This window comes from Notamacropus eugenii, chromosome X (genome assembly GCF_028372415.1).
Source record: "Notamacropus eugenii isolate mMacEug1 chromosome X, mMacEug1.pri_v2, whole genome shotgun sequence".
Lineage (NCBI taxonomy): Eukaryota > Metazoa > Chordata > Mammalia > Diprotodontia > Macropodidae > Notamacropus > Notamacropus eugenii.
In genome coordinates this window covers 46,956,173-46,970,541 of record NC_092879.1, presented here as the reverse complement: position 1 = coordinate 46,970,541, position 14,369 = coordinate 46,956,173, and the positions used below count along the sequence as shown (strand labels likewise).

General features: G+C 37.5%; 1 protein-coding gene across 2 annotated transcripts in view; it reads right to left on the bottom strand.

Annotated features, from left to right (window-relative positions):
- Nucleotides 1-802: 802 nt before the first annotated feature.
- XIAP (X-linked inhibitor of apoptosis) overlaps nucleotides 803-14,369 on the bottom strand; it is a 32,415-nt gene continuing 18,848 nt past the window's right edge. Inside the window, exons 2-7 of one of the 2 annotated variants that reach the window (XM_072626567.1) lie at nucleotides 11,354-12,257; nucleotides 9,813-9,912; nucleotides 8,516-8,594; nucleotides 8,014-8,056; nucleotides 4,752-4,952; nucleotides 803-2,318 (exon numbers count right to left, since the gene is read on the bottom strand). In XM_072626567.1, coding sequence (XP_072482668.1) covers nucleotides 2,125-2,318; nucleotides 4,752-4,952; nucleotides 8,014-8,056; nucleotides 8,516-8,594; nucleotides 9,813-9,912; nucleotides 11,354-12,230 — 1,494 coding nt within the window. In that variant the 5' untranslated portion in view covers nucleotides 12,231-12,257 and the 3' untranslated portion in view covers nucleotides 803-2,124. Of the gene's footprint in view, nucleotides 2,319-4,751; nucleotides 4,953-8,013; nucleotides 8,057-8,515; nucleotides 8,595-9,812; nucleotides 9,913-11,353; nucleotides 12,263-14,369 lie in introns of both variants that reach the window. The other variant, XM_072626565.1, reaches the window with a different exon arrangement.

Genomic DNA, 14,369 nt, shown 5'->3' with positions numbered 1-14,369 from the left:
TTTAACTCAACTTAGGCTCTTAGAGGAAAAACTCTTCCTCCCTTCAAATAATCTAGCCCTTTACTAATAACTAAGTTCAACTCTAAGTGTTAGGCCCCAGCACTTAAAAAAAAATAAATTTCATTAAAAAAAAAAACAAACACATGAACCTTAACACTTATTCCTCCTTAAAAGGACTGATAAACTTAGATATATGTAATATGTAAACAAAATACATAACTCAGCTTAAATCGAAGACAATGCAGACTTGGGGAAGACAGGATTTAGGGAGTAAGAATAAAAGGAAAGGAAGTTATTTATTTTAAAGATCTCACCTAACACTGTGAAAGCTAACTTAAAAGCAACATCAGATGAAGTTCGGAGGAGGGCATGACTAATCTTTCCCTTGCAAAATATATTTTGAATAACAGCTTTAATGGTTGTATTTTGAACCTCTTCTGTGCAGTAAAATGCCTCAATGTCAAGTGTTGCACCAGGAGGCTCTCTTAATGCAAGCCCCTGAGGTACTCCTTAGAGCATTAGGCAACCTCCATTATTATAGCTAAGTATTCTTAATTCAGGAGTGCTTTTATGCAATCTTGCCAATACATAAAAATCTGTTTGTTTTGTTATGTCCCTGTCAGTACTTCTGATTTTTATAACTAGTGCTCCCCTCCCTACCAAGTATTGCATACCCCAGGGTCCAAGGGACTGGTAGTTTTGAACACCATTGGAACCACACTTAACAGGTGCTAACAACAGGAAGAAAGAGAGGGCAGGGGACATTAAAATAGTTACACTAAAAGCCAATAATATAATCATATTTGCCAAACAACAAGTATTTATTGAGCACTTAGTATGCCCAGGGCCTCATGCTATGCTCTATAGGAGATATAAAGAATAAGATGCAAAATCTTCTTGGCCTTCATGGAACACAGAGTCCAGCTGGGAAACTAAGACAAGTTCACAAATAAATATAAATACAAGGGTACAGTGTGAAAATTTACAGTGAGGTGCCTTGGGAGATCAAAGGAGAAAGAGACCATTTCCCACTGGGGCCGGCAGGCAATCAGAGAACAAATATAATTCTACTTTTCCTTACCTTGCCTGCCAGGTTTTACACCAGGTTAATAAAAATCTTCTGAAAGTTCTGGAGAATAACTCAGGCAGGCTTAAATGAGAAAAGTGTTCAGTGTCTTACTTATGAATGAGGAGTCTTTTCCATCCTCAACTTTAGGAAATCAGAAATATTTGACTTGGAAACAAGAGACTGAGGGAAATTTCTTTTTTTCCCCCACTATATACTAAAGGATGCTTAAAGGCTTTCAATACTAATCTAAAAGGAAAAGTTTTCCATTCTTGAGAGAATTAGGAAAACCAATGCTGAAAGCCAACTAATATTTGTAGGTGTTTGAACACAATTAAGCCTTTAAGTCATAAATAATTACTTAAATAACAAAAGGAATTGTTTTTCCTTTCACCATTCGCATATATGTTTGGTCTTTGGCATTTGTCGCAATCCTCATTATTGAGAGAAAAAACCTAAAAAACTATCTACAAATGAGCCTTATTTCATGACTGTCTGGATAGTTCCTTCCTTTATTAACAAAGAAAAAGTCTGACTGGTCAAGTTAATCACTATCTATCTCTACAGTGACTCAGAGGTATTTCCCAGGCCTTTTCTAAGATCCTAATTCCCAGTTGATTAAGCCCCTTACCTTGACACTTATTCGGCACACCTAGAAGCAGATACTTTGGACAGTTTGGGGATAGTTTCCTACTCTATTGATTACTGTAAAATAGAAAACAAATGAGAAAGATGCTATGCTGCAGCTTCAAAGACATTTCAAGGGATGAAACCGTTCAGTTTTTAGAAAAAGTTATCATAGTCTGCATTATTTCTTCCTTCAGAAATCATCAAAAGTCACTCAAATGCTTACTGTAAAATAAGAAAACAAAGTAGAAAGATACCACACGAAGGTTTCAAAGACATTTTAAAGAATGAAGCTGTTTGATTTTTAAGGAAAAGTTAGCATTGTGGGAATTATTTCTTCCTTCAAATATCATCAAAAGCCACTCCAGTGACTTCATATTGCATAGTCAAGCCAACAGGACGACTAGACTAATGCAACTACAGAGTTCCAATCACGACATAAAAATTTTTTGCTTGAAAGTAATGATGGTGTAACACATCGGACATTTGTCAATTGCTTCAGCACAAAGTTGACAAGTAACCAGATGTCCACAAGGGATGAAAACGACAGCAATATTCTCATCCATGCAGATCTTACACAACTTTTCCTCTTGCAAACGCCTGAGCTGTTCTTCAGTACTAATCTCTGTGGGAACAAAATGAACAGACTTCAGATTAACTGCTTAGATTCCCTCCCACTGTTTGGAATCAATTCAATAAAGTTCTTAATGAAGAATGCCCAGGCTATATTCATCAATATTGTAGGCACACTTCTTCAATCACTGACAATGAACTATGTATGATTACTGCTGTGAATAATCTGCATTAATACAGAACTGGAAATTAAATGCTTGTGGGAAAAGTTTTCCAGGAAAATATCAATATGAAATGAGCATTCTTACCAAAAAGGGATATAGTAAGTCGTTTTATAGTTAATAAGGTAAGGAAACTGAGGCTCAGAGAGGTGAAATGACTTGCCTAAAGATCACAGCTGACAAGTGTAGGATTCAAAACTAGGTTTTTCTGACTTTCTAGTCCAGCATCCCAGGTTCTCCTGTGTGGTGTCCCCACATTGCTTCTGCGTGTCTCCCTATATCTCCTTACTGCACTTCTCCCCCTTCTTTGTTTTCTCCCTAAGTACTTTGTGCCAAGTCACAAGGCCACTGTATGGAGGCTGAAGAGGGAGAAGAAAAGGCCAGGAAGGCCATTCTAATGTTATTCTAGATCAGTCCTGGAATTAGCTGGAGTCATTCGTTGTTTCTACCAAGACACATCTAGGTAGAAGGGGAGATTACTAAGAGATATATGGGGACATGCTGAGTTTTTGAAAAATTATCTCATTAAACCACCTAATCAAGTCCTCCTTTGGTGCCTCATTTTGACACCAAGATGACCCTGGGTTCTTCAAAGCTATGCCAGCTAAGTGCAAACCTCATACAGTTCCTCCTAAGGTTGGAAAGGTTGGACTGAGAGTACAAGTCCATCTGAATTCAGATTGAAGCATATTTTTTTTTCACTTGCTTGATTTTTCTTGCTTTTTCTTGGCAACATGATTAATATGGAAATATGTTTTGCATGACTTCACATGTATAATAGGTATCATCTCGCTTGCCTTCTCAATGGGGGGAGGAGGGGCTGGAGGAAGGGAGAGAATTTGGAATTCAAAATAAAATAAATGTTGAGAGAGAGAGAAAGCAAGTACAGGCCCAATGCCAGTCATTGTATGATAAAGATCTGGCAATAGACTTTGTACCAGTCATCTGAAGACCAGCCAGACTAATAACTTATTAAAACTTAAATTTTTTGCGGGGAAAGTAGTTCAACTGTGATTTTATCAGCTCCCTCTATTGATGTTCAGAAATGACTTATCCTCAACTTACAGCCTTACAGAATTGGGGTGGGGGGGCGGCGGCAACGAGAGATTAAGTGATTTGTCCATGGGCGCAGAGGATATGTTGGACCTGAATGCCAATCTTCCTGGCTTCAAGACTGGATCTCTGTCCATTACACTGTGCTCCCCTTTAGTGAAAAGAGCTGCCACTTTCAGGCTCATGGAAGGGACAGACCTCAAGACATCATCTGGTCCAACCTCCTCGAAATCTGCACACCTTCCACTCTATCTCATACCCAGTAACATCAAGGAGGGTGGGGCAACCAGAGAGAGATTCTGTCCTGGTCCCTAGCTTGGTTAGCCAGCTTAGCTGGGGGCTACACCCAGCCACTCACCTATCTATGAGGAAAGAACAACTGCTGGACCCAAGATGAAAGATGGCAGCCCAACTCATGAGTTGTCCCTCTGTAATTAGTAAGCTGTACTGAGTTTTCTGTAGTCCTTTGGTGTCAAGTTCTCACTATTTTTGCTACTTTCCTGTTCTGCAGTAGTACCAGGCTGACAAAAAGAAAAGATTCTTGCTAATGAGTTTTTCCTAGGGCTCCTGGGCAGAGAGGCAGTAAGTAACTGTAGAACTATCAAGACAGCTATCATCAATTTCTCTTCTTCAATTAGTAAAGAATAAAATAAAGGAGAGAAGTCCACTGCAAAATCCCACCCACAGTTCTTGATTGGCTGTTGTGTCTGACCTTGACAAACACCATAAGCTTAGTACCTATATCATCATGCTGTATAATTTTTAAGAGGCAGAAGAGATCTCTTTTGACCCTGTGAGCAAGGAATATGAAGCAATGGGTAGAAGGCACTACTTTCCCCTAAGCTTCCTTACTGTATGTCTCTTTATATCACCTAATTTTTTCCTATCCCTTAACTTTACTTTTGATCTTCCAGGACTGCTTACCCTATGTCAGATTTGGCACATCTGAGCAATAGACATGAAATTTATTTACTTAAACATTTTCTTTCAATAAAAATAATTTACTCTAAAAAATCATTTACAGCTGTAATACTTATCTTTTCCTAGGTTCCACATATAACAAATGTTAACTTCCACAACTATATTTTACTTTTAAATTAGTACCTGAGTTAGCAACCAACCCCACTCTCCCCAACTCACAAATAGGCAATAAGTCCCAAGTACTGATGTTAGCTTCCATGTTATTTTTAAATCATAAAGCAGACTATTACCTTTCTGTGATGAAGTTGGACTCGATTCTCCTTCCTGTGTACTTTCTTTCTGAGCACTCACTAGATCTGCTACTAGAACCTCAAGTGATTTATAGTTGTTTCCAGATTTTATCTTTTCTCTCATAATTTCCTTAATCTCATGAAAACTGAAACCCATTTGGATTGCATCTTGTACCAAAGGATTTTGTAACACGATATCATCTGAAATGAAAATTGGAGGTGATGAACGATAACCAACAGTATAATCACAGTCAATTTCATTACAATCATAATTCAAACTCACTAAGAAGTTATAGTTTTACCAGATTGTAAAATATACCATAAAGCAGAAATCATGAAAATTATTTGGTTTAAAAAAACAGAGCAGTGGAAGAGAGCAGAAAAATGAGATCTAGGAGAAGAAATGGGTCTTCCCATTTGACAAGAGCTGCTAGGTAAACCAAAAACAATTTAGCAGAAAATAGATTTAGACTAGTATTTTACACCACACTCTACAGTAAGCGCCAAATGGATAAGCAACTAAATATAAAAGATACTTTTAAAAAATACAGGAGAACCAAAGGAAGTACCCTTCACAACTATATTTAGGAGGAGAATTCATAACAAGGAATAGGAGATCACAAGAGATAATTTTGATGATATGAGAATTTAAAGGTTTTGCACCAATAAAATCAAGGCAGCTAGAATAAGAAAAGGTACAGATGTTGGTGGGTGTGTGTGTGTGTGTGTGCGTGTGTAAGGTCTTTGGATCAAATGCTACTGATAAAAGTCTGATTCCGAGGATATAAATGAAATTGACACAAATATACACGAAGAGCCAGTTAGTCTATAATAGATAAACCAGTCAAAGAATGTAAACAAACAATTTCCAAAAGAACAAACACAAACTATTAACAATCAACTCTGGAGCTGAAATCACCCACAAGCAGTCTGCCAGAAAGATTTAAGAAACTATTTCCAGGAAGTACAGGACGTATGTATGAGAAAGCTTACGCCAAATCTTCTTAAACTTCTCCATAAATTAAAACTGAATCAATGTTACAGTGTTTAAATAGCTAAGAGACTGCTATGTGTGACAGTTTTTTGATAATGCTCAAGCTCTTGTTATACATATGAATAAAATCCAACATTGTGTTAAGTTTTGGTCTTAAGACTTAAGAAACTTATTGAAGTCTGGAAGGGAAGAAAAAAATTAAATGAAAGCTAAATAGGTCTGGATGTGGAAATATTCAAGGTATTGGTATTATGCAGCCGGTTAAGTAGAAACATTTCCATCCTTGGATGAGGAAACTGAGGCTGAAAGAAGTTATGTGACTTGCCTTAAATGCTAGCAAGTGTTAGAGCTAAGACAGTGGCAAAAGGAGCTTAAATTACAGCAAGAGTTCAAGGAATGCTTTGTTCCCAGTATAGTGAACTAAATATTATAACTGGTTACCAAGGCAGGTCATGGACTCTCCACATGTGGAGAGCCTTAAAAATACAGGCTGTACTACATGACCTCGACAAGGTCCTTCTAGTTTTATGATATGTCTATTAATACATTCAAGTATAACTGGAACTTCATATACAGTAAGAATTCATCTAATGTACTTATTTTAGTTCCTTGAACACTCAAAAAATTTTTTAAAGGGTTCAACCCTATACTAATTTATTAATCTATTTTTTCTACTTCATCATGGCTGCCAAACTATATTGAGCATTTTATTGTAATGTGCTTTTGGCACATCAGCTTTACATAACATTCCACATACTGTCCATGCCTTTTGCAACTCTTATATTAAATAACAACACAATAGCTCTCTTGTCTTTCTCAACCGTATTTATGAATAAAAACTATTCTCCTTTGTAATGAAGATATGAAATAAATGCTGCCACAGCAAGCACAGGAAATAAGAATTGTCAGATAGCTGAATCCTAAATTAAACTTCCTACTTGGCATTTTTCTGAAAGCTAACAAAGATAGAGAAGAGTCAGAAGTTCCAGATTCTGGTTCTAGATCTGCCTTTACCAGATACTCTGAGGAAACCACAACATCTAAGTCTTGGATTTCTCATCCATAAAAGAAGGAAATTAATAACCTGGCCTGCCCACTTCACAGGGCTATTACAAGAATCAAATATAATGGCCACAGCATCCATGAAATGGACAAAAAGACATTGTGATGATGCATAAAAATCTAGAATCCTTTCAACCTCATAATATCAGTATCTTTTGTCAATTTTCAAGTTCAAGTAATAAATGCATGCATATGTAATATGTAGGCATGCATAAGAGGGAAAGAATGAAAATCCCTAACTTCCTTCAAAACTCAAGAAGCAGTTTCAAAATAAGGCCTTTTCTGATTCCAACCCCACCAAATCCCCCAGCTGCTTGGGACTCCCTACCCATGAAATTACCTGTTATTTACTTTGCATATATTTTGTATCTACTTATACAGAGAATCTCCAAAGTCTTAGCAGAGTTTTAAACTTTAATAGCTTAAAACTGTGTTAAGACCTTTGGAACACATGGCCGTATATGCTTCCCCCAAGAGCACAGAAGCAGCACCTTGAGTACAAATACTGCAGCTAGAAATTTGTTTCTGTATCTCTAGCTCCTAGCATGGCACCTGGCACATAGTGGGCACTTAATAAATGCTGAGAAGCTTTTCGTACTTTCTGGGTAAGTTCCATCAATTTCAGTTTGTCCCCCCTGACAATGTAAACTATTTATCCCCCCACTGTTAATCCCAGATTCTAAAGCCTGGATTCATAACGGACATACAATCTGTGATGAATATCCCTACCAGCTGCTCTCTAAAGCCTCTGCATGTGACGATGGAGATCTAGTCTTGTCAAGATCTCGTGAAAGAGGGAATGGGGCGGGGGTGGACTCATAGATAGCACAGGATAAAGGAGAGCTCAGTTGTTAAAGCCAATAACTATGGTGCATGAATAGAATAAACAACTTCAAGTCTTGCCAAGAGAAAAGTGCTTGAATGGCTCTAGACAAGAGTGATTGGAATACTTTCTTTACCCTCCTATAAGTGCCACGTGTAGGGTATGGTGGGGGTAAGGGTAGGGGAAAGAAGTGCCTTACAAATGCTCCCTAAGCAAGCCATGGCACTGTAAGTATTGGCAAGCTGAACTTTCAGGGAATCTCCTCCAATTCTTAATCCCACAAATATAGCAGCCATTTATATGATTTTCTCCATTAAAAAGAGGATCAAATAATGAACTGGTAGAGATATTAAGGGCAGTTTTATTTTGATGAAGTTACTCACCAATTTCTTTAGTTACTGATGAAGGCTTTTTGGCAGACTCTGCCTAAATAGAGATATGAATTCGGGTTAGAATCTTTTTGTTAGAAGCAATCATTTCACATTATATATGCCACGAATATAGAAAACTTGCTTTACTCAGCATTCATTCCGTGAACTAAGTAAGTTTCATGCTTTAGATTTTAAATCTTGTTCAGTAAGTAGTTTTGTTACTGTTAGCTTATGAGGGGGGTACAGGACACAATCAAAGCTATGAGCCACTTCTGGAAAGCCCTTGATTTTGGCAGGAGGGAAGCAACCAAATTTTTTAATTCTCTAAGCTTACGTTCTGGCTCATAATAATCACGTTATTCTGACATTTACACATTTGCTTTAGGTAGAGAATAAAATACATTTTTCAAAGTCTTCCCCACCTCTCAAATGCCATATTATGAATTTAGCAGGAAGAAAAATTGTAAAATCACCCTATTACATTTGACAAAATAGATCATTTTACATGACTTACCACAGAGTTGTCAAGTGGATGGACTAAATGAATACTGTTGACATATTCCTGGCCCTTCTCTTCTAAAAGATACTTACACCTACAGAATTAAAGGTTAAGCTTTAGTACCAACAGACAACCTGTGAAATTATAAATAAGTTGAAAATCTATACCATCTAATGCCATTAATTTGCTTTTAGACATGACTAAGTAATCAAATAAGCATTGGTGACCCATTAGTAATTATAATAAAAATACATTCTATTTACTATAACATATATGTTAGGATATATTATTAGAGCAATAAATGTTACTTAAGAACATTCCATTTGTAAGCAAGAATGTCATTAAATTAGCACCAAAGAAGCATATTCTAAAGAGTTTCCTATTAACAGACTTATCTAAAAGGTTGTCCATTTAACATTTCCAAGTAATTTTGTAAGCTTTTCAGCCTTTCCAGTGTTAAGCTTTATTTCTCAATGGCCATCCTGAACTTGAAGGTAGTTTATTATAAATACTCAAAACAATGGTATAAAAGGTGTTTAATGGTACTGAATAATCAACTATTCAGCTTTCCTATTCGTTTTCAGGGTAGATGTTACAATTCATGATGTATTCCAGCTACTAACAAATCCTATTTTCATAACTTTAAAAGTCTGATATGATATGTGTCACTGCAAGGGGACTATTGGTTGTCATTCGGCTATGAAAAAACAACTCCCACCCACTACCAATAAATATCTTTTGTTGTTGTTGTTGCAGATTAAGAAAAAGCGAATTCCTGAAGCCTTCCACTTTGTGGTTATTTTGGGTTAGCATATGCCAAAGGATATAGCATTTCTGACAAATTCCACATCTCTCCAACACTAGATGCAAACCCTGATGACCTTCATATTAACTGGATCACATTTTGGTTCTCTATCTCTACCTGCACAAGAGTTTTCCTTCTGAAAAACACACTCAAGGGGTAAAGGCTGCCAAGTCATTGTATATCTCCTAGAGATGTGTTTGGTTCTAAAGAGTCTCTCTGGTAACTGGCATTCATCATATTTTAAGAAAGTCTACTCCAAAGAAGTATTTGCTAATTGGGAGTGAGACGTTTGTGCATCTAGATAGGAGATGCATAACAAAGGATGAACATTTTAATAACCAGAGACTGTACCCTGTAAAGTAGGTGACCTGATTTTTATCATTCGGGCATGAAATCCATGCCTTTTTTGATGGCAAGAATATTTAATAAAGTGGCAAGGATTAAGCCTTCGAAGTGTAAACACTCCACCTCTCCTCCTGTTACCATATGAATATTTAAGCAGTTTACCCTGGATACCACTTAGCATGTTGCTCCCAAGGGTCTTCGTTGGGTTTCCAATCAGTAAGTCCACCTCCACAATGAAAGCATGTTACTTTATCACGGTCACCTAAGAAAACACACAAGTACACATGGATATGCTTATGAAGTGGCAACTTACAGAGAAACGTCAGCTTTTGAAAATGAAAAATGGACTTTCTTTCTGCTAAGTCATATACAAAAGTGCCTGCTTTAAAAAAATTCAAGTAATTGACACATTTATGTAACCTGGGGAAGAAATTCTCATTTATTATTTAGACTAAATTGCTTTTTTGGTAATTTTAAGGAGCAAAATAATAAAAATTTATCATGCCAAGTTCAACTTTTTATTCAGGAAGATGTCTTACATGTTACACTTGTGTTTTTAATATTTATCAATTCTCACTTGGGAATATTCAGCCTTTGAGCAAGCTGATGATTAAATGAGCATGCTAGGATTCAAAAGAACATATATTGCAAGTACTCATGAGATCCAGCTAAATGCGGAGGCAGGCAGGTGGTACAACAGAGTGCTGGGGAAGACCTGAGTTCAAATCTAGCCTCAGATACTTACTAGCTGTGTGATTCTGGGCAAGTCACTTAACCTCTGTGTGTCTCAGTTTCTTTAACTATAAAATGGAACTGACAATGGCATCTATTTCATAGGGTTGGGAGAATGATACAAGGTAATATTTGTAAAGCACAATGTCTAATACATAGTAGGTGATTAATAAATGCTTATTCCATTCAAATTCTCTACCAGAATCACTCTAAAATCACATCTATATGACACTTCCAGTCAATTTAAGTTAAAACCCTTCCCCCCACTACTTTAAGCTACCTATTTATAGTTTTGTGAATAAAAATCAGAATAATTAACATATTTTAAACTAAACCAAACAGATTTGTTTTGGAATTATTGAGCCTAATACTTAAGAGATAGGCTATAGAAAAAAAAGACTAATTTAAAAAGAGAAAAAGACCAGTGTAATTTAAAAAGTGTTCCTAGAAGTTAATATATGAATGATACTTATTGAATCTAATCCAAACCCCTCATTTAGAGGGAACTGAGGCTACAGGGCTTGCAGAATTGCCCTAAGATACTATCAGTTAGTAGCAAAGCTGGAGAAAGAACCCAAGTTCCTGATACCCAAACAATCCTGTCGTTTTTGTGCATGGCCTTAAATGTGGCAGGACTTCTTGATAAAGGAACATTCACCATCTCAAATGGGAAGGTTACAAGAACTGTATCCAGTTCTACCATCAGAGCTTGATTTTATATCATAGACTTTGAAGGTCCTAAAAGATATTAAATGCCACTCTACTGTGGCAGTTCTTTCTGCAGAAACATAAATGTTAACATTACAGAGCCAATATAACTGCCCACAGAATTAAGCTGAAATAAGTTGAGTATTAAGTTGGCATGATTATTAAATATTTACCAACCCAGGGGGTATCCCTTTCCTTTTTTCTCCTTAAAAAAACTGAGTAACTGGAAGGATTTATTAGTTTAGTTTAATAACAAAGTTTACCTAAAGCATAAAATCCAGCTTTTGCAAGCTGCTCCGTGTTAACTGAGTATATCCATGTCGCAAAGGTAATGAGTCTTGCTTCATATTCTGCCATGGCTGGATTCCTTGGGAGATGGGTAGGGTTTGGATAACTCCTATCACAACTAAGATCAGTTTCAATCTGAGTATTACCAATCTCCCTTCCCAAAACAAAAAAACACTTAGGGAAATGCCTTTTGTGCTCAGACATTGCCCGATCACACGGTTCCCAATTCTTTAATTTGCCCCCACAACAAAAGCACTGCACTTGATCTGCAATGCCCAAGTAGTAGAGTCCAGCACTTGCTAACTCCTGTGGGGTAAGGTGAGCATAGTGTGGCCAATTCTGAAAAGATCTCAGTCTAGCTTCTTCACTGCACATGGAAGGGTTCCTTGGGTATATGGTATCTGATATATCGACAACCTGCCCTCTTCTCAAAAGAAGCTCCCTAAAAGTTTCGAGGGGTCTCTCCAAAGGAAAATGATTTATATTCCTTGAACAATTTTCAACTCTGTACTGACAGTTTTGGATAATGGGATTTGGAAATTGTGCAGCATGTTTTTCCAAATAAAAACCATTAATGAATCTGCAGTTTGGGGATACTTCCCTATGTCTTCCAACTGCCGAGTCTCCAAACTGCCATCCATCTACAGCTGCATGACAGCTAAAGCACTGTACGGTATCTCTTTCACCAGTATAGAGGAAACCTGCTCGTGCCAGTGTTGATGGTGAAACAGGGCTACTACTTGGAAAATTAGCAAATGTTTTTAATCTATTCTTTTCCTCTACAAAATCTTCATCCTTATTGATGTCTGGAGGCACACAAGTTTTAGAATCTTCAAAACTCTTAAAAGTCATCTTCTCTGGAAAGTGATGCTTGTCCACCTGTCCTAAAAAGAGAGCATTTCATTAAGGAATAGAAAAAGAGAAAACATGCCAGATGCCCCTGTCAATTTGATTCCACAAATATTTATTAAGCATCTACTATCTACCAGGTACTTGGCTAGGTATTGCCAAAGCCAAAAACCAAAATAATCCCTGTCCTCAAAGAGCTTACATTATCTGCTAAGGAAGAGTGGAAATAATAAGTACACTAAAGTAAATGGAGAGACAGCATGGCATAGTCATAGTGGAGAGAGGGTTGGTGTTGGAGTCAGAAAAGATGTGGATTCGAGTCTTGCCTCTGATGTGGTCCTGGGCAAACCACACTGAACCCCGCCCCCCAGGACTCTAGGTAACTCTCTAGCCTCTTGGTTTCAGAGGAAGTACTGGCCAGAATTGGTATATGGAGACTCCTTACCCAGGAGTTATCTATCCCAATGAAATTACAGGGCGAACCACATCCCTACCAAAAGTAAACATGAGGAAATTCTAGGAGGGAGAGGACTAACACAAAGGAGATTAGGAAAGACTGTACTGAAAAAGTGGCACCCAATTGTGGAAGGCTAAGGAGTTCAGGTTTTATCCAAGAAAATAAGAAGCCACTAAATTCTTCTGAACAGCCGGGGCTGGCCATTAGGAAAATGATTCTGGCAGCTATGTGGAGGATGGATCGGGGAGGGGAGAGACCAGAAACAGGGAGACCAATTAGAAAGCTATTAGACAAGTCAAGGAAAGAGGTGATAAAGGACTGAACTAGGATGGTGGCTGTCATACTAAGTGAGCAAATTAATTAATGGGATCAAAGTAAACTTAGAACATGTACTAGACTACAAGGAGGAAAATGGTATTTTTATTTTCCCTTTGAGGAAAGAGATGGTCAAACCTGCTACTAATTTTAAAATATTTGTAATACCAAAGCCCATGCATCACAATTGTTAACTACATAGTCATTAACTGGGGAAAAAGCATGGTGATGAATATGGATATTTATCAAGTTCATACACAAACGAATGGATTGCTGCATAGTAAAAGCATCCATATGTAGTTCTCATTTCAAGCTGGTGACTGGAAAGTTAAAAGAATGGCTCTTTGAAGGTTTCTTAGTCTATTCTCTTGCCCAACAAAAAATAGTAACCAATTTTGTTTATAATAACAAATATAACTAGAGCAGCTGACTTGAGGGGTGAATCAGAGTATAAGCTCCACTCCTGATACTCAGGAAGTTCTGTGACCAATGGGCAAGTTATTTCTCCTCTCTGAGCCTCAGTTTCTTTATGTGCAAAGTACAGACAATAATTCCTGTAATACTAATCTCACAGGGCAAGGACTAAAATTGATAATGCGAATAAAGCAACTGGCAATCTTCAGTGTTGTGTAAATATCAGGAGCTCTCTTCATCAAATTTCACAAGTTTTCAGGCATACGCCACTGCCCTCTATTGGCTAGGGTCTTTTAAATACTTTGATGGATCTAGAATCTCCCTGAGGGGGGGTTGTCCCTCCAAAGATGCATATTGCAACCCATTTCTCCATCTGTCCATTAACACTAGCACGAGAGATGTCAAATGCTGGCCTAAAAATCTGGGCAAACTGTATCTACAGCATTCACCTATTCTACTAGTCTACCAAAAAAAAGGAAATGAGATTAGTCTGGCATGATCAGACTGGTTTTGGATGAAGCCACGATGACTTTCTAATCAGTGTTTTCTTTTAATAATACTTTGATTTGTCTCAGTGATGTGTGCATATCCCCTTCAACAATGCTAATAACAACCCATTCACACCTTCTGAGCTTATGCAACTGTTAAGCACGTCCTTCTGGAAATCCTCCACAGGAAGTCCACCACCCAAAGTTCTGGTTGACCTTCCATTAGGGGACCTTCTTCCCCCAGAGAGAAGAATAGGAGTCATTTAAAGGCATTGCACAATTTCCCAAAGCAATCCTACCCATTCTCTTTTGGCTACTTAAGTCTAGGCAGGAGTCAGATCACTTAAAACATCCAGGACCATATTGCCCTCTGGAGGCTGGCTCAGGAAAAAATCCTACCAGTTTTCTTTTGGTTTAGAGTGCTTAATTCCTTAAGGAAGGGTAAGGGGAGGGAAGGGAGATGGATCC